This window comes from Myripristis murdjan, chromosome 2 (genome assembly GCF_902150065.1).
Source record: "Myripristis murdjan chromosome 2, fMyrMur1.1, whole genome shotgun sequence".
In the NCBI taxonomy this organism is placed as follows: Eukaryota; Metazoa; Chordata; class Actinopteri; order Holocentriformes; family Holocentridae; genus Myripristis; species Myripristis murdjan.
The window spans coordinates 10,177,784-10,196,836 of NC_043981.1; the positions used below are offsets into that span (position 1 = coordinate 10,177,784).

A 19,053-nucleotide genomic window follows, 5' to 3' on the forward strand; every position below is an offset into this window, starting at 1 on the left:
CTTTGCTGTTCTTAGCTAGCTAGCGATAGCTGTTACGTCAACTGTCAAGCTAATTATCGTTATCTTATCGCTGACTGTCGATTTTAGCTAGCAAGCAATTTCGCATCAAGTTAACTATAATCAGTTCTAAATCATATTCAGCTTGGTGTATCTTTACTTAATGCCCATGTCATATCACAAACAACAGTCACCTTTGACATGGGCCCTTGAAATCCCATTTTCTTGGAGGTTTTCCCGACATTGGTCGCGGTGACAGTCGTCTTGAAAACCTGCCCGACTTGCACATCGTTGAACTCGACAAACGGCGGGTCCACTCGAACACCGTTTCCAGCCATAATAAATACCTTGAGCTACCTGTTACCAACTTATACAACGCTTGGAGTATATTTCATCGTTTAAAAATACATGTAAACGAGTTTATTTTGGAATTTGTCAGAAATTGTGTAGCAAGTTAAGCTACTTGTTACCTTACATACCGATAGACAACTTTGCCGTTGCCAGTGGAGACAACACGGAGGTTGACAGCACAGGTGGTAGCCAAGCGACGAGACAGACAAAGCACTCGTTTTATGGCCTTGCGCAGGCAGGGTGGACGGAGCAACTACTCACATCGGACAATAATAAAACCTATCAAAGTTCTTTGGTACCAAATAGCAATTACAGGCGACCATCACCTGCTTTAGCCGACTTATTTAATCTCTTTACTGATTATTGTTTTTCTATCATCATTCTGTTTCTTGTGTTTGCAAGTGCGTACGTAACAACAGTTGTGACAAGCGCCCACTCTGAAGATCTACATTAACCGTTAACTCGTTACAAATGACTGGAAATGGATGACCAACAGTGCAGCTCAGTAACTTGTAATAACTTGGTGCTCAAAAAAAGAGAGACGTAAAAACAGAGACAGAACTTAATCTAGCAAACTGTTAAAATGCAGCCTGCACCTTACTTGCACTAATCACTAGTGAACTTGTTCTAATGTATCCAATCCAAAGGAAAAATACACCACAAATGTGTCTGTTCCCTCCTGTATTTGATCACTGATCATGCAGATTTTGCAGAAGTAACTTCATTGCTTTCACTTGGTAACATCAATAAATCCTACACATGAAGGTTGAGCTCAGCCTTGCTGCAAGATGCATATTTTAGTACTGTGCTGAAGGATAAAATAAATATGCAGAGACCAACATACTCTTTGCATCTAGGCCTAGCAAAATGGAGGGTTTTTCAAGTCTTAATCAGTGGAAGAAAAGAAAGAAAAATGATAAAGTGAGAGATACATCAATATTGCAGAGATAGAATTTACTTGTAAAGCTGAAAAACAGATTGAATAGTTTTTTTTGGCTCAAACAGTTAAGTTTTCCCTCTATAAAAGGCAAGCAAATGTTTTTTTGAGAATGGTAATGAGGCTGGATGGATGTTGGAAAACTGTATTAAGAAATGAGATTCTAATAGTGCCATCATGTTTCCAACAGGGTTACTAATAATAACAGCAATGTAAAATTCACATTTATCATTCATTTAGATGGATTAGTTTCCACGTGTAATGATTTCAACTCTGTCTAATTTTTAAATGTTTAATAAATGACTCTCTGCATAAACCAAGCATTGTTCATTCCAGAGACTTTCAAAAGAAGTTTAATTAGCCCTAAAGATAACTTTCACTTCCATAATGAAAATAATCATTGTCAAATACAGAGCATGGTACAAAAATACAATAAGATGTTAGTAACACTAACACTTCACACTGCAGAGAAAAAATAAAGCTTCTTGCATAATGTGAAAAATTCTGTCAACAGAATCATTAAACTGAGTAATTACCTCATTATTATGTTTGAGAAAAAAAGAAAATTGATCTTATGTCAGCAAATCTTTAATAGGCTTTTTTGTCCAAAGGATCATTTTACACATCAGCACCAGGATCCTCCCATATTTCATCATCATAAATATAAGGAGCAGGGATTACTTGATCTGTGGAAGTAAAACCAGGGCCATGACATTTGCTGGCACTTGTTTCCTCGGTGCTCGGTGTGTTTTCTGAGTCCACTGGAGTGTCCTGCGATTGTTCTGAGCAGACTTGATCACTGGGTAAACCTTTGTCCTGGTTGCACTCTTTCCCTGATGTTTCCGGTACGCTGCAGTTTTCCGGCACACACTGGTCAACCACAGGACCAGCGGCAACTACGGCTGCACTGGGATTTGATTCCTGGCTCAGTTTAGGCAAACGTGCACTTTCTCCACCAACCAGTGAGGAGGGCTGGGCTGATGTCCCTTCCTCTGTCCTGCTCTGCTCTCTAGCTATGACAGCTGGGGTGCTCCTGATCTCCTCCTGGTTGCGCTCTCTCTTCTCCAGACCAAAGAAGTTGTTTCGGACGATGTAGCGGACACACTGCAGCAGGACGTTCCTCTCCTGGCGGATGTCTGGGGCCAGTAACTGAACAGAGTGGGGGAAAAAAACAGTAGTTCATTATGATCACAATCTGCATAGTGAAAAATACACTGTGCTGATGAGAAATTCCATATTGCTGTGTGCTCATAAGGACAACTGATGAAAATTAAACACAACACAGCCACTTGTATGTTGAAATATTAAATTTCATAGTGCTGCCAAACAAACAGTAATTTATCTCCCATAGTTCTTTTTTGCATGCATTCAGAAGCAACCCAAGTCAACAGTGCAGCTTGTACAATTTGTGGTCTTTGAAGAAAATAAAAATGTAAAATCCCTCTCCCACCATTTGAGAAATACATGCTTCCTTCTGCCAAAAATGGAGAAAATACAATTTGCTTTTATTTCTGACATGCCACTCAGGGGCTTTTTTGTATTGGATATTAGTCTTAGGTCAAATCTTTGTCATCAATATTTCATTTTAGCCTGGTATCAGTATATCCCATAGAAACTGGATGTATAGAAATGCCATTCCGTTTCTATGGTATATCCCCAGTAGTTCAAAATTTGTTGGGCATTTTATGCTTGTTTTTGGACCTGCGCAAAGATGGCTCCATTCACTTCAATGGTTTGGGAGTGGGCTTTTCTTTTTAATCGAGACAACCGAGACCGAGAACAATTAAAAAATGAAATGTCTCAATAAAGAGTAGACTACATGCACTGTCAAACAATATTCAGATAGCTGCCTCCTTACCATCTCCAGTAGTGTGGCGCGACGCTGTTGAGGTGTCACTGTGTGTTGTCGTCCTCCTCGTCCTCCTCGTCCTCCTCTCCCTCCCCTGCCTCCTCTTCTTCCCCCTCTACCTCTTCTGCTGTCAAATGCCTGAGGGGCAGAGCCAGGATGGTGGTCTTGGTGGGTTTCCGCACTCTGAGACAAAGTCCTCATACCCCCAGAGGGTCCCCTGTCCTGTGAGCTTGGCGGCAGAGTCTTTAGAAGGTCCTGGTTTTCTTCCAAAAGCTTGTTGCCTCTCTGGATAGGGATGGCTGAAACACACGTGGAGGACATGAAAAAAATAACAAAATTCTTCATTTACAGCACTACAATGCAGCTTTTAGCACGATAAAATAAATTATGACATCTATGGCGATTACATTTTCAGGTTCAAATTTGCAGAATCATGACAAATCCTCAGTGAAGTGAATCAAATGTGCAGCATGAAATGACTGGTGTTTGTGAATTTGTGGACATCTTGATGCACTGGCAGCGGTCAGTGTGTCATCTGAGCCACAAGCTGTGCTCTGCAGGGCGCCGCCAGGAGGGCAGGCAACTCACCCTCTGGTTCCTCATCACTGTCACTCTCGCTCATGGAGCCGTAGTTTGCCACCAGGGAGCCCAGCGCGGAGCTCATCTGTTTAGGCGCCACCACCAGCGCAGCTTGCCTGGGCTCACCCGCTGGCTCCTCTCTGTCAGAATCTGAAAGGCAGGGCAATAGAAATCAGCTGTTTACCACCCAGTGTATCTTGCTTGTCAAGAACTCTCTGATATTTTGCAGAGAATTCAGGATTTAACACAGAGTAGCACTGTCATTTCTAGTTTTAGCCTATGTCTATTTTGCATTCCTCCCACTCATTTTCAATGCACAATGTATGCAACAAGATTTTGGTATTTTTACTCATGTTTCAGAAACTGTCAAAACAAGATTAAGGCCTCTGATTTACTGAATGTAAAGAATAATGCTTCCCAGGAAGAAGATAAATTGGATGTCAGTTGAGGCTTTATGGCCAATTCTGACATATTTTAAATACATTGCAGTCTTGCCCTGTCCCTGACTTTACTCACCAGGGTCACTGTTGACCAGAGCGCCCAGTGGATCTCCGTCTCTGGGGGGCTGAGTGAGAGGTGGCGGTCGCTTTTCAGCACTGCATTGTGGGTTGTGAGGGCCGCGTGGGTTTCTCTCCTGGAACCTTCCTCTGCCCCACCCACGCCCCCGTCCTCGACCTCGACCTCTGCCTCTCATTCGTCTGATAATAAAATATTAATTCAATTTTTAAGAAAATAAATAATAATATAAAAAAGGAAGGGAAACTACTACTGTTAGGTTCTATTAAATGATGTAATTTGAACATAAACATACCCAAACTGGGCCGTGTCAAGAACCGCTCCACTCTCCTCCCTGACCTCCAGCACTTTTTTCTTCCTCTCTACGTTCTGCACTGTTGGATAGTTCCTGGAAGAGACACATTTGACCTCAAACGCTGTCCTTACAGTTAGTAGACAAGTGCCTCACTTGGCGGATTGGAACTGAACATCATGTGCAACATCTGTGTGTCAAAAAAAGACAAGATGTGGCGTAATGGCACAGCATGTGTGTACTGACTTGCGTCTCTCCTCTCTCCATTTTGCAATCTCCTCTGGTGTGTCCAGCTTGATTCTTTTGGCTCCTGGTGCGTGATTCTGTAGATGTTACAATATTAAATAAACTGATACTAATAAAGGAAGATCCTTGCTTTATCATGTTGCAGCTGCAGGTTGGCTCACTTACATTTTTCCAGTGGATGCTGACTATTTTTTCATGTGCTGTGAAGCTGCAATCTGGAACTGAACACTTGGAAAGACACAATTAAGATAGTCATTAATAAAGAAGCACCACCAACACAACGATAAAGCAAAATTATACTCCGACTTCACTTAAGTCTACTAAATTACCTTGACGTGTTGAGAAATATGCTCCGCGTACTTCTCCTGGTTTTTGAAGCCCCGGTCGCAGGTGTCACAGAAATGGGAAAACTCTGGTTCTTTCTTATTTTTCTGCTGTGGGTTAGAGGCAAAATCGATTCACCACACAAAAAGCACTCTTCCTCAGGTGTAGTGTGTACCTCTGGTGAATTTCAACACATTGACAGTGCTATTTACCTTCTTCCCAAAGCTGTTGGGGGCTCCGAAATTCTGTCTTCCACCTCGTTGCCCTCCATGATAGAAGTTTTGTCCTAGAAAACATACAATTGGGGTTTCATGAATAACAAAATGACACACAATTACAGGGCATCTCTCTGGGAACATTTTCATTGTCATAGATGCAAAAACAGCATGAGAGAAATACAAGTCTTGCTGGTACATCTGCATGCCAACCAAGTTGAAGTCCTTATGGATTCTCACCGTATGGACGTTTTGGTCCGAAGTGTCCCCAACCTGCGGGTCCACCGTGGCGGCCACCACGCTCCTCGAAGCTCGGTGGTCCGCACTGCCAGCCCGCCTGGCCCGGGTGGCTCCAGGGCTCGGAGGGCGTCTCGGACCAGGTCCACATGCTGGGGTGGAAGCTGCTGGAGCCCGGCTGCTGCTGGAAAGTGGCCGGTTTGATGATGGGATTTTTAGGGGGGCTTCCGAAATCCGGCGGCGGGTACTGTCCCGCTCCGTTCATGGTGCAAGCACAAAGTTTGTCTCCACGTCCAAAGCTCGACTGGCAATGTAAACTGAGGCTCAATTTGGATTTCGCACCACGCAGTTCTCACATGTGGATGTTTTGCTGTGCTCACAGCGTGCGCGTCATTTCCGCGAGATCAGGAAGCAGCAAAAAAAAAAAAAAAAAAAAAAAAAAAAAAAAAAAAAAAAAAAAATGCACGAACCAATACTGAAAAACAATGATAAAAATCTAATAGCTCTTATAGGTTTATAAAAAAGTAAATTTTGGATAACTTCCAATGAAACGTTGTGTCTTGATTTATAAGAGGGAAATTATTTAGTTCACAGTCAATCGGGATTCTCGCGATCTTTTCTTGGGTTGCCACATTGGAGAAAAAATATTTTGCCAACTCATTAATAAACGTTAAAAAACACAGTTAACATTTTAGCTCGGGGAGTTAAAAATATTAACCCACTGCATGAGGTAAATAAACGCGCTGGGGAGAGTTTTGCGTACTCTAACTGAGGTTTCAAGATGATAAGTGTCCCTTACGGAAAAGTGCACCGTTTTTCCTTTAAAATTTAAGACCAAATGTAGCTTTATGTTGAAACAGAATCTGAATCTGCATTTTGTGACTTTAACATAAGCTGATATATTATTAAATATAAATTAATTCTTCAATCTTGTATTTTTTGTATAACGAAAACGGGTATTTACGATAAGCGGATGTGGCAACCCCGCTGTTTCCGGGTGCTCCTCCTCGCCGCATGTGTTTCGGGCAGAGCGGCTGCAGCAGCGTGGTGACCTGTAGAAAAACTCCGGGCTCTCCCATGCGAGAGCCATAAAACTTACACACAAGTCCTGAATTACCGTCAAAATGCTTGTGCTGTTCGAAACCGCCGCTGGATATGCAGTATTCAAAGTATGTATTGAGTTTTGTCTCTAAAAGAACCAGCGGTAGTTTTATTTTCACGAACACAGTTAGCTAGCTTACGTTAGCCAGACGTAACCCACTGCCCGTGTTGACTTAACTTAACCAGTAAGGAGTAACCAGAAAATAATCGTCTTAGGTGTTAATTCACACTGTAGGAGCATACAGAATAAGTAGTTTTGTGCGTATGTGATTGTTACACTGCTGTCGGAGCTAATGCACAAGCTAACGCCATGATATCAGTGTGGAGGCCCAGTAACCACGTGTGCATGTGGGGCTAACCTTAGTCCAGCCTGCTGCAACTGAGCACAACACACTCAAATACATAGGAGGTATTCATTACATGAGGATGCAATTGTAAAACAGTGAAATGCGCCCAATTTGAATGCAGGAGACACTAATATGTAAAAAGTTTGCCCAGAAGTTTTTCCACAGTGCCAAGTGCTGACAACATGTCTTTGAATGCACAACGACTATGTGATCATTTCTGTCATGATCCAGGTCCTCGACGAGTCCAAGCTGCAGCAGGTCGACAGCTTGTGGAAGGAGTTTGAGACCCCTGAGAAGGCAAACAAAGTGTGAGTAGTGTTGCTGCTGTGTTTTAAGTGTCCACTGTTATAGCAGCTGGTATGTTTCTGAAACAGTGAGTGAGCGACTGACGGAGCAGATTTCATGGGAAGTGGATGAGACCGTGTCTGAAATGTTGTGTTTTGTCCCCGCCAGTGTGAAGTTGAAGCACTTTGAGAAGTTTCAGGACACGACAGAGGCCTTGGCAGGTAATGACGTCTTGTTTGTGTGTGCAGCCGACGTGTTGTGGTCTGTGATGTATCTCTGTGTCTGATGAAAACATGAGGTCACTCAGCAGTATTCGTCACTACCACTGAGACCACAGCCTTTAATATACATTTTTGTTTTCCCCAGATTTACTTTATTCATATTGTAAAGCTCCCACTCACTCATAACTTGTATTTCTGAATGTACCTCAGCGCATGTAGGTGTTAAGTGTATTTGATGCCATGTTCCTAACCTCTGCCGCCTAGCTGCCACTGCCCTGGTTGAGGGAAAAATCGGCAAGAGTTTGAAGAAAGTTCTCAAGAAGGTTGTGGCCAAGGAGGCTCACGAGCAGCTGGCCATCAGTGATGCCAAACTTGGCGGGGTCATCAAAGTAAGTGGTTGTGTGTATGAATCATAAAAATATTTTCAAAATAATATATTCATTTTCTAATTAACTGAAACGTCATGGCTGCACGATTGTCAGCTTTTGTCTAAAGTAACATTTGTAACTGCTGTGGCTGGTTTGTAGGACAAGCTGAACCTGAGCTGCGTCCACAGCCCTGCTGTGGCTGAGCTGATGAGGGGCATCAGGAACCAGATGGAGAGCCTCATCACTGGGCTTCCCCCCAAGGAGATCAGCGCCATGTCCCTGGGGCTGGCACACAGGTAGGGGACAGATACACCATGTTATGGAGATGTGACCACTGCCAGTGATTACACTTGCTGACTGAAACTTAATGTGGATTTTCCTCAGCATTCGTCACTACCACTGAGGCAGCAGCTGTCACAATTATTAATAAAATTAAAAAAAAAAAAAAAACTTGATGTGAAGTAACTCACTGCTTGATCCTCTTTTCTTTCCCTCTTTTTGCTCTCCAGTTTATCCCGCTACAAGTTGAAGTTCAGTCCGGATAAAGTGGACACCATGATCGTACAGGCCATCTGTAAGTTGTGTTCTTTATACAACACAGGAAACGCACAAAGCTGTATCCACTGATGATTATGTGCTGCAAGTGAATGTGAAATCTGAAATGGACTGGTCCTTTCCTCGTCTCTCCAGCTCTCCTGGATGACCTGGACAAAGAGCTTAACAACTACATCATGCGCTGCAGAGAGTGGTATGGCTGGCACTTCCCCGAGCTGGGCAAGATCATCACAGACAACCTGGCCTACTGCAAATCTGTCCGCAAGATAGGTAATAATAATTATAACAGCAATCTAGGACTGTGCAATATAGACAAACTCCTATCATGATATGGATAATTTCATATCTTGATAATGATATATCACAATACAGTAAGCCCTCAGCTCATAAGTTTACCGCACAGGCACAAAGTAACACCGAATCCAGAGAAAAGCAGATGTTTTGATGCAGATGTTCCTAAGAAGCTAATTGTCTGCACACTCCGTCACTAGGTGATCGTACAAACGTCTCCAGCAGCGATCTGTCAGACATCCTCCCTGAGGAAATCGAGGCTGAGGTGAAACTGGCCGCTGAAATCTCCATGGGAACAGAAGTGTCAGAACAGGACATTGGCAACATAATGCACCTGTGTGACCAGGTATGTGTTCCTCCTAGATCATTAATCAAAATAATTTTATCGGTGCATTCAAGTGACAGTGGTGATGATGACGACAATTGTCTTTTTCCTGAAATAAACCATGTGGGTTTTTCAGTCACTACCTCATCTGAACAGTCACAGTCTCACGCTTTCAGCTAAAAAGAATACAGAGGACTTGCTATTTTTGAGGCTAAATAGATTGATTGATTGATCAGCTGATTATTTACATGCATCGCAACTCAAAGTCTGTTGTTTTCCTCCCAGGTGATTGAGATCACAGAATACCGCTCTCAGCTGTACGACTACCTGAAGAACCGAATGATGGCCATCGCTCCCAACCTGACAGTGATGGTGGGGGAGCTGGTCGGTGCTCGTCTCATCTCACACGCTGGTAAGTCACAGAGAACAGATGATCTGAAAACCAGCCAAGCGATGATGATGACGACACTCTGTCACTGTCCTGAAAACGACTGATGGTTTTAAGTCACTACCTCATCTGAGCTTATTGATAATAAATGGCAGAATGATGCTTTCAGCCAGCTCACCTGTGTTTATAACCATACATGCAAATGACGCAGTGTAATATAGACAGATGTTGGTGAGTACAAAAATGTTAACTTGTTTTTGTGTGTGTGTTGCTGTGATGTGCAGGATCCCTACTGAATCTGGCCAAGCACCCTGCCTCCACAGTGCAGATTCTTGGAGCAGAGAAAGCCCTGTTCAGAGCCCTGAAGACCCGCAAAGACACACCCAAGTACGGTCTCATCTACCACGCCTCTCTAGTGGGCCAGACCACGGCCAAGAATAAGGGCAAGGTGAGTTGCACAGGGACCCACAGAATGTATATTTGACATGTGCCGCAGAAACATAATGTTTTATTTGTAAACTGCTACCAGAAGCTTGAAGGCAATTGGTGGTGGTAAACCCCCGCCAATAGTTAACATTTCCCCAGTTTACTTCTACACCCAAAGACATCAATCCTGCCACTTAACATTTTGACATTTCTAGACGGACTCTGATTGTTGGTAATGATTGGCGAACACAAACTGATTTAGTAAAGTAATCTGACCTCTGCTTCTCCATGGGGCTCGTCCAGATCTCCAGAATGCTGGCAGCTAAAGCAGCCCTGGCTATTCGCTACGACGCCCTTGGAGAGGACACAAATGCAGAAATGGGAGCAGAGAACCGCGCCAAGCTGGAGGCCAGACTGCGCCAGCTGGAGGAGAAGGGCGTAAGTACAATTACGAGTTAAAGGCAAATTCCTTCATTGGAAGTGTCACTCTGAAATGTATTGACATTTCACATTTTGCATGTATCAGCAAAGAGAGTTCATAAATTAAAACAGCACTAAAGCACAATTTTCTTGTAGAAATGCACCTGTCAACCGTAGAAATCACACATGCCATCATCATTTGTTAAGCTGCAAACGTGCAAAGTTTCCTAGTGCAGCTTTAATCACGATAAATAGAACACAGTTTTTGGAGTTACTGTTTGATTCTTCAGTCTGCGAGTTAGACAGGCTAATTTCAAAGTCTAATTTCAAAGTCATGGTGCCGGTGGTCTGAGCTTCTGTCTTTATGGTTTCTTTTCAGATTCGAAGAATCAGTGGGACAGGCAAAGCCATGGCAAAGGCAGACAAATACCAGCACAAGAGGTAAACTTGAGTTAAACCATTTGCAGATGTTTTATGTTTCTGAATGAATGAATGGTGGATTAATAGCATTTTGGTCTCAACAGTGAGGTGAAAATGTATGATCCGTCCGGAGATTCTACAATTCCTTCCACCTCAAAGAAGAGGAAGTTTGAGGAAGTAGAGGAGGAGGAGGAGGAGCCTGAAGAGCCCGTAACACCCGTGGTCAAAACCAAAAAGCCCAAGAAGGAGCCAGTAACAGAAGGTGAGTGGACTCTGAGCTGATCTCGCCACAGGTCTTGTGGTTGTGCTGCATTGAGACAAGTGCGTGGTTTATGGAGCTCAAACTGTTTTCTTTGCACGTTCTTTTTAGAAGAAGCAGAAGCAGCAGCAGAAGAGCCTCCCAAGAAGAAGAAGAAAAAGAAGGACAAGAAAGCCGAGGTCGCTGAGGAGCCAAAAGAGGAGGAGCAGGAGGTGACAGTAACAGAGGAGGTAAGACTAAAGTTTACTGTGGCACCTTGAAACCTAATGCAAAGACAATACATCTGACTCGACAAAAGGTTTGGTGAGCTTCAGTTGGAAAGTTAATTTTTTTTTCCCCTCCAGTCAACAGAAAAGAAGAAAAAGAAGAAGAAAAAGAAGGTAAAGGAGGAGGAAGAAGACTGAAAAGGGTGGAGAGTGTATATTTCTTAGTTTTTAGGTAGTTTGTTTTTGTCACTGTACATTTATATCTGATAAGGACAAGACTGTATTGAGTGCCTGTTTGTGGACGGAACAAAACCATCATTGGATCTCTTTTTATAACTGCGAATGAGACGTGTGAGAGTAACCCGCACTGTGTGGATGGCTTTTCAGTCATCAAATGGGTCAAGTGTAAATCTTAATTTTTTAAGAAAAAAAGATGGTCCATAAATTTGTAATCCACTCTGGTTTATGTTTTTATGTCGGATTTTTATTTGTGAACACATCTGTATCGGACGCATCTCTATCAAATGCTCTACCTCTAAACAGCTCAGAGGAAGGAGTGGATAATAAAATATTTCCCAGCTTTCCTGTGACAAAGTTTTGATTGTCCTAAGACTTAACATCTATTCTGGTGAAATAAATATTTTTTTTGCTCATATGATGTGGCTTGCTTGTTCTGTCATTTATATACACTACTCACAAAAAGTTAGGGATATTTGGCTTTTGGGTGAAATTTATGGAAAATGTAAAGTGTTCACGCTACAGTGATATTATATCATGAAAGTAGGGCATTTAAGTAGAAGCATGCACTGGTGATTTCCTCGTCTCAAACAATTTCTTGAAACAAAAGCCAACAACAGTGGTGGGTATACCACAACAAAAAATGTCAGTGTCAATAACTTGTCATGTGCCCTTGAGCATCAATTACAGCTTGACAGCGACGTCTCATGCTGTTCACAAGTCGACTTATTGTCTGCTGAGGCATGGCATCCCACTCTTCTTGAAGGGCGGCCCTCAGGACACTGAGGTTCTGGGGTACAGAGCTCCGAGCCTCTACACGGCGACTCAGCTGATCCCATAGGTTTTCTATGGGATTCAGGTCTGAGAAAGTGCAGGCCACTCCATTTGAGGTACCCCAGTCTCCAGCAACCGTTCCCTAATGATACGACCTCGATGAGCTGGAGCATCAAACACCTGATGTGAATTTTGCCGTTAAACTCCTTGTTAGAGAACAGCAACTTGTGCAAAAAGTACTGAAACATTGAACAGTTGGACATGTGCATTCAAAAGTTTACAGAAGGTCACATTAAGTTCACCTGTAAAGGTTATAATGCATTTTAGGTTCATCCTGAAATTTCACCCGAAAGCCGAATATCTCTAACTTTTTGTGAGTAGTGTATGTATGTATGTATAAGTATAATACCACATTTGAGGGTTGGGTTCAATCCTTGTCTATCATGCAAAGATAAAAATTGGATAAACCTCTGAAACTTTTTGAAGAGGTGTACTTTAATAATAATAATACATTTTATTTATAAGCGCCTTTCTTGACACTCAAGGACACTTTACAAAGATAAAACAAATACAATGAAACAACAGATATGTTTTTGGAAAATATTAACATATTTGCATTCAACACACCCATAATTTTATTTTTATACCCTTTTATATTATAAGAGCACGAAGTATTTGCTGATAAAGACAATGTAGTGAGCCTTGGAGAGATTCAATGGACAAAACAGGTCTACTGCATGTAAATGCCTGGGCAGACATTGCTAGAGGAGCACCGATCCGCATCATCGATCGATCGACCTCTCTGAGATCACCCTCCGTGCCTTGCTGCGTACCACATGGCTCGGCTGCATGGGGTTTGTCAGATGTGTTGTGCAGCACTACCCAGCAGCTACTTTAGCCATAACGCAGACATTTTAGCCGCCGTTTGGTCGGATTAACACCAGAGGAGAAATGTCGCAGTTACAGGCGAGGTTTTTCACAGAAAACAAAAGGTGAGGAGTGGTTTTCTTTTCTCGGAGGATAAGAAAATAGGAGAAATTTCCTAACCGTTCGCTAGTGAGCTAACTAGCTGGAAAGCTAATAGCATGAAGTTGTGGGATGTCACTTTGCCTTTACCAATCCAAGCGGAGTAAAGTTTTTTTTTTTTTTTAATCATTAGTATATTTATTCAAAATGTTAATCAGCATCTGGGTGTAGTTTAAGATCTAGCCCAGGATGCCTTTAGTTCCAGTGGGTACAACATTAAAAAATGACTCCTTGCTCCTACTGTGTGTATGACTGCTGAATCCATGAGGTGTAACTAACTCTGAAACAAGCTTACCTGACGTTTAGTATGTAGTTGGCGTGGATGTGGCCTGTGTGTGCTGACTGGAGCCGGGGTGTTTTGCAGGTACGCCGTGGATGATGTCCCCTTCTCCATCCCAGCTGCCTCTGAGGTGCAGGACCTCAGCCATGTCATCAACACGCTGCTGCAGGCCAAGAATGGTAAAAACATTACATAAAACACACCTGCACACAGTTTGATGGAGTTGTTTTACATAAGTTGTGTTTGACCATCTGATGTTCTGTCTGTTTTGAACTCACAAATTAAACACTATATAGGATATGTTAAAGGATAGGGCAACTATTGAGTTATAGTCATACACAAGTTTGAATTAATGGTGTTAAGTAAATAGCTATCTAAGCCCTGACAAAATGAGATATGAAAAATATTAGTGAATCATTCCAGAATCAATTTGATCATACATACTATGTTGTGGTTCTAGGACCAACATGATATTATTGTCCACATCACTCAGTGCTACATGGAGGCCGTCACTCATCTTGTCTCCACTTAGATCTTATTTCAAATGATTCCCTAAAGTCTCAGTGCTGAACAGTATTGATATGCTAACAACAACAACAAAAAAAATGTTTTTACAGAGTCTCACAAACAGGTGGAGTTTGACTTCCTGGTCAGGGGCCAGTTCTTGCGGACATCGCTGTCCAGTCACATGGAGACGGAGGGGATATCAACGGTATGATCAGCCTCGCTGAATAAATACACTGTCACGTTACATGAGCATGAAAAACCAGAGTCTGATGTTTCTCAGTTGTGTGAAGCCTTGTATCTCAGGTTCTGTTGATAACTGATTTTACACTTGAAGGATTACATGGTTCACAACTGGCTGAAACTGGGCTAATGAAACCTTTTCAAAAACCACCGGATGAGCTCAAAAATGCATTTCTTTAAACCCGAACTGCAAGCTGTTTTACTTAGTTTTTGAAACGTAGTCGTTTTGGAGATCAAGGATTTTCACCAGATAGCTCCATAACGCTGCAGTGTGTCTGTGTTTCAGGAAGAAGTGGTGGAGATCGAGTATGTGGAGCGAATCGCAGCCCCCGAGCCTGAGGAGTGTATGATGCACGATGACTGGATTAGCTCAGTGGACGCAGATACTGAATGGTGAGATAGACTGACACTACACTCAAGCCGTACAGCTGTTCTGAATAACTGTATTTTATAAAACTAGTGTTCTCTTACTGCACTTGGATGATTTATGCTCAGAATGGGACATCATCTCTTACAAGCTTCTTCTCCCCCGTCATGTTTTGTCCTTCCTTTGCAGGATCCTGACAGGGTCATATGACAAGACAGCCAGGATCTGGTCGACAGAGGGCAAGGCAGTGATGACGGTGGCGGGACACAAAGATGTGGTCAAAGATGTAGCATGGGTGAAGAGAGGTGAATAAAGGAGAACGGAAGACATACACATTTCTAGTAAGTTGGTTGTACATTCTGAGATGACGTCTTTTCGTTGTTTTTCTGTGCAGACGGCCTGACCTCTCTGCTTCTGACGGCCTCTCTGGACCAGACCGTCCTGCTCTGGGAGTGGAACTCTGAGAGGAACAAGGTGAAGGCCCGGCACTGCTGTCGGGGGCACACGGGGAGCGTCGACACCATCGCCACAGACCCCACCGGCTCCAAGGTAAGAGTGTTGGAGAGTGGAGAGGAGATGCAGGAGAAAAATATAAGAGAGGATGGAGAGGATGAGAGACAAATAACAACTGTGTGTGTTGGTCTCGTCCAGTTCTGCAGTGGCTCCTGGGACAAAATGCTGAAGATCTGGTCTGCAGGTGTGTTGCGAGAATGATTTATTGATTTATCTCCAGCAACACTGGGTCAATAACAATTCCCTGACAAAGTGTGTGCTTTGCTGTGTGCCAGTGCCCACAGAGGAGGCGGACGAGGTCGAGGAGCCTCCAGACAGACCCAGGAAGAAACAGAAGACTGAACAGCTGGGCCTAACTCGGGTGAGCGGCCAGAGCCTCTGTTTTCATCGTGCTGTTTAAGACGGTTAAATAGTGCACATGTGTCAGATGGAAGGATTTGACAGATTTTTTTCTAAGGATAGTTTCTTCTGATGATTAATTAATTGTAGCTGTCATTAAAGATATGATACAAGCTCAACTGGGCTTAGTGTTGTGTTTTTGTTTAACCCCCTCTTATGTTTTTGTACCCGTCAGACTCCCCTGATGACGCTATCGGGACACAGCGAGGCCGTGTCCTCTGTACTGTGGTGTGACAGCGAGGAAGTGTGCAGTGCATCGTGGGACCACACTATCCGCATATGGGACACTGAGAGTGGAACAATGAAGACCACACTGGTGAGACTGGGAAACCCAACTCAGCGTAACTTCAAGGCTGCTCTTTCGCAGCACTGGATATTTTATTAATGATTTTTATCCATATGTCTTATGTCTGAGATAGCTGACAAAAAAATGCCCCATCTCTGTCCATCTTCCCTGTTTCATACATCGACAAATTGTCCATGCGATTCTTTCAGCCCCTGCGAGGAATGCCATTAGCAGCTCAAGTCAGTTTAATTTCCTGTAATAAAGCTGACTGTCAGACACCTCTCTCCTTCCTGCAGACCGGCAGCAAAGTGTTCAACTGCATCTCCTACTCGCCTCTGTGTCGACGGCTGGCCTCGGGCAGCACAGACAGACACATCAGACTGTGGGACCCTCGCACTAAAGGTACTGCAGACTTCTTCCTGTCAGATATTAAAACCCACTGATCAGTGGATGGATGGATGTTGTAAGTGCATTCCTGAAAGCCTGCAGAATCAGGATGGTAGGAGTGCTTTGAGATCTTTTGTCAGTGTGTGATAGCTTGGTTCTATTATTACACTAATGTTCACTTTGAATGGACTATTCATGTTATATCTGTGAATTTTCACAACTCCCACACTCCTCTCACTGGATTCAGACAGAGCCGCGCTGTCCTTAACGAGTTACATCTGAGGGGAAAATCCTTTTTGTGGTAGTTGGTGTAAGAAATTGCACATCTTATCTGCTAAAAGATGAGATTTCTTTAAGGTTTCAATTCAAAGTCCCATCCAGTTTTTTGCTGCGGCTCATACTCTCATATTAAGAATGTGTTGTGAAATTGTTTTAGCCTGACCAGCTGCACTTGCAGAATTTGTGCTTGTTCTTTTCCCGTTTTGCCGTGAGTGTTTTCCTCGCCCCCGCCTGTCTCCTTCGCTGCCTCACGGTGGTCGTGTCGGGTGCTCTCACCTTCTGTCCCCTCCAGACGGCTCGTTGGTGCTGCTGTCGCTGACCTCCCACACAGGCTGGGTCACCGCCGTCAAGTGGGCGCCTTCCCATGAGCACCAGCTGGTCTCCGGTTCCCTTGACAACCTGGTCAAACTGTGGGACACCAGAAGGTCTGTGAAGCGCTTCAGTCACACTCTGTATACTGTAGAGTTTGATAGTGATAACTAAGGAGGGTCTGCCTAGTTGCCCTGCTCAACGAGTAAATTATTTTGCCTCTCTTAAAGATTAATATCAAGCAAGCTTTTGTCTCTAAAAGAACATTAATGAGACAGACACACAAATAAAGGAACAAACCTCTATAAGGCTATAGGTTATAAGACTGACCTCTATACACTAACAGCTTAACACTCTTTTGACTGAACAACCGTCTGCATAAATAAGTAGATAAACAACAAAGAATTAAAATGGAGTAACAATAAAATGAGATCAAACAGGATATGCAAAGCAGCAGGAATTAAAACTAAAGTTATTTTGAAATAATATGTATATTTTACTAGGAAAGTCCCACTGAGATTACACAGCTCCTAGGCAAAAATTACAAGAACTAACATGAAAATGAGCCACTGGAGGAAAGTAAAGTGAAGTGGAACAGGAATTTCTTAAAATTTCACTTAAAGAGTCTTGATATGAAGTTTAAACCTTTTTTGTGGTTCTTATTTGTAGTTTTTACTGGCTAGGGTACACCAGCTGGAGGAGTTACAGGACAGAGTTACATGTATGACAGCGTGTGCTTGTCGTTTGACACATTTGAGAGAAAAGCATACAGTTTGGGCAGAGCTTTCCGCTGCAGAGCTTTCTCTGTCTGGACGGGGCTTCCTGTCATTGTCAGGGAGTCAGACTCGACCTCAGCATTGCAGACGTACGACACATTTTCTCAGCGCAGCCTCCAACCCACAGCACTTTAACACTTAACTGCAGTGTGTCATTCCCTTTCTGTTCCATTGCATCGCCAGGCACTCATACCTGTTGAAATGTGTGTGTGTGTGGGTGTACATACGCACTCGCACACATGAATACACACGCTCTGTCCCAGTTTGTAATGTATTTATCATGTTCTTCTCCTCCTTGTTTTTATGTGCCCTTTGTTTCCCGCTCACTTTGTGGCAGTCTCGTTCTGCTAAAAGCCCTCTATAAATAACCTTGGCGTGTAATCCTGGCTGTGTTGTCTTCCAGCTGCAAGGCTCCTCTGTATGACCTCGCTGCGCACGAGGACAAAGTCTTCTGCGTGGACTGGACAGAAAGCGGGGTGAGATGCACCAGCTATTTCTCACATGGATATTCATATTCATTATATGGTAGGATCGATGTATCGCTCATCCCGTCTTCCCTGTTTGTTCTGTTGCAGCTGATGTTGAGCGGGGGTGCAGATAATAAGCTGTACACCTACAGATACTCTGCCTGCCAGACCGACGCCGGCGCGTAGCCCCGAGCAGAGGACCGCTGCATCATCCATCACCACAGACAGACAGAATGCACAGACGTACGGACATTAATAATACAGCTGTTCTGACAGACTGAATAAAGCGGCAGTGGCGATCATATTTTAGAAAACTGGCTAGCTTTGTTCCTCACTGTTCCGGTTATTTTTACTCTCCTGCGTTTTCTTACAGTTTGTCTTTGTATTCCTGTGAAATGCTTAACCTGAGATGACTATAAATTAATTTTGTCTTCTAAAATGCTGGTTTCTTCAAGTTTTATTGCTGCAGTTGTCAACATGCTCATAGCAGTGTGTTATCTTTGAGGTAGTGGTTAGTTTTTATTGTAAATAATATAGTGTAATGATGAAGAGTATTAGCAGTATTTTTTTTTTTCCACAAGGTAGCCTATTTATAATGTAGTGTATCACTATTTCAGTGTGGTTTCCTTTATCCCCAAGTGCTTATACCTTTGCCCTGAAAACTGCTTGGTGCTGTTGTGTAATCATGTACTCAACTATCTCACCAGGTGAAAGCAAAACGTGTCTTATTCACTTGAAAAATAGATTTTCTTCCTTCTCAAACTGGTTTGACCAGAGAGGAGAAAAGGGGTGAAAGAGCTCTCACTCTGTTTGAAGTTCCATGTACCGCAGATGTCATCTCAAAAGCGGATTTAATGTAGTCTGTTCTCATTACACTTGTGCTAATGAAACAGCTGGGATACATGTTCCAGAAATAATCTGTTTAAATGAAGTTTCAATGTGAACTGGTAGCAGTTTACATGCACGTTGAAAGTATTTACAAGTTTTGAGGAGCTTTGTACAAAAATAATTTATTTAAGCATGCCTTGAGGAAACAGTGTTCGGAAGTTAA

The 19,053-nt window shown here is 43.0% G+C and overlaps 4 protein-coding genes and 3 non-coding genes across 7 annotated transcripts in view; 5 read left to right on the forward strand and 2 right to left on the reverse strand.

The window, feature by feature from the left end:
* LOC115376033 (cilia- and flagella-associated protein 47-like) overlaps positions 1 to 516 on the reverse strand; it is a 62,996-nt gene extending 62,480 nt beyond the window's left edge. The window contains exons 1-2 of the mRNA XM_030075539.1: positions 477 to 516; positions 192 to 364 (exon numbers count right to left, since the gene is read on the reverse strand). Of these exons, the coding sequence (XP_029931399.1) occupies positions 192 to 335 (144 nt within the window). The 5' untranslated portion in view covers positions 336 to 364; positions 477 to 516. The remainder of the gene's footprint in view (positions 1 to 191; positions 365 to 476) is intronic.
* Positions 517 to 1,620: 1,104 nt separating this feature from the next.
* nufip1 (nuclear FMR1 interacting protein 1) lies at positions 1,621 to 5,927 on the reverse strand. Its single transcript, XM_030066721.1, has 10 exons — positions 5,547 to 5,927; positions 5,304 to 5,377; positions 5,097 to 5,201; positions 4,933 to 4,995; positions 4,768 to 4,844; positions 4,525 to 4,617; positions 4,230 to 4,411; positions 3,723 to 3,863; positions 3,144 to 3,433; positions 1,621 to 2,434 (listed from the first exon to the last, which is right to left on the reverse strand). Exons 1-10 carry the CDS (start codon positions 5,806 to 5,808, stop codon positions 1,904 to 1,906), a joined length of 1,818 nt encoding a protein of 605 aa, XP_029922581.1. The 5' UTR covers positions 5,809 to 5,927; the 3' UTR covers positions 1,621 to 1,903.
* Positions 5,928 to 6,534: 607 nt separating this feature from the next.
* Positions 6,535 to 11,813, forward strand: nop58 (NOP58 ribonucleoprotein homolog (yeast)). The gene is made up of 15 exons (XM_030074361.1): positions 6,535 to 6,712; positions 7,223 to 7,299; positions 7,445 to 7,497; positions 7,762 to 7,886; positions 8,025 to 8,161; positions 8,375 to 8,439; positions 8,556 to 8,690; positions 8,912 to 9,057; positions 9,322 to 9,448; positions 9,709 to 9,872; positions 10,154 to 10,288; positions 10,650 to 10,711; positions 10,795 to 10,952; positions 11,061 to 11,179; positions 11,294 to 11,813. Exons 1-15 carry the CDS (start codon positions 6,668 to 6,670, stop codon positions 11,351 to 11,353), a joined length of 1,608 nt encoding a protein of 535 aa, XP_029930221.1. The 5' UTR covers positions 6,535 to 6,667; the 3' UTR covers positions 11,354 to 11,813.
* LOC115376060 (small nucleolar RNA SNORD70) lies at positions 7,529 to 7,617 on the forward strand. Its single transcript, XR_003929768.1, has one exon. It is a non-coding gene; the product is annotated as a small nucleolar RNA SNORD70 (small nucleolar RNA).
* On the forward strand, positions 9,111 to 9,195 carry LOC115376076 (small nucleolar RNA SNORD11B). Its single transcript, XR_003929771.1, has one exon. It is a non-coding gene; the product is annotated as a small nucleolar RNA SNORD11B (small nucleolar RNA).
* Positions 9,482 to 9,564, forward strand: LOC115376082 (small nucleolar RNA SNORD11B). Its single transcript, XR_003929772.1, has one exon. It is a non-coding gene; the product is annotated as a small nucleolar RNA SNORD11B (small nucleolar RNA).
* A 1,181-nt stretch (positions 11,814 to 12,994) lies between the features above and the next one.
* On the forward strand, positions 12,995 to 18,439 carry wdr12 (WD repeat domain 12). The gene is made up of 13 exons (XM_030069100.1): positions 12,995 to 13,158; positions 13,557 to 13,651; positions 14,090 to 14,184; positions 14,506 to 14,612; positions 14,776 to 14,891; positions 14,981 to 15,135; positions 15,238 to 15,283; positions 15,375 to 15,460; positions 15,674 to 15,814; positions 16,081 to 16,186; positions 16,743 to 16,875; positions 17,939 to 18,011; positions 18,111 to 18,439. Exons 1-13 carry the CDS (start codon positions 13,118 to 13,120, stop codon positions 18,186 to 18,188), a joined length of 1,272 nt encoding a protein of 423 aa, XP_029924960.1. The 5' UTR covers positions 12,995 to 13,117; the 3' UTR covers positions 18,189 to 18,439.
* Positions 18,440 to 19,053: the final 614 nt, after the last annotated feature.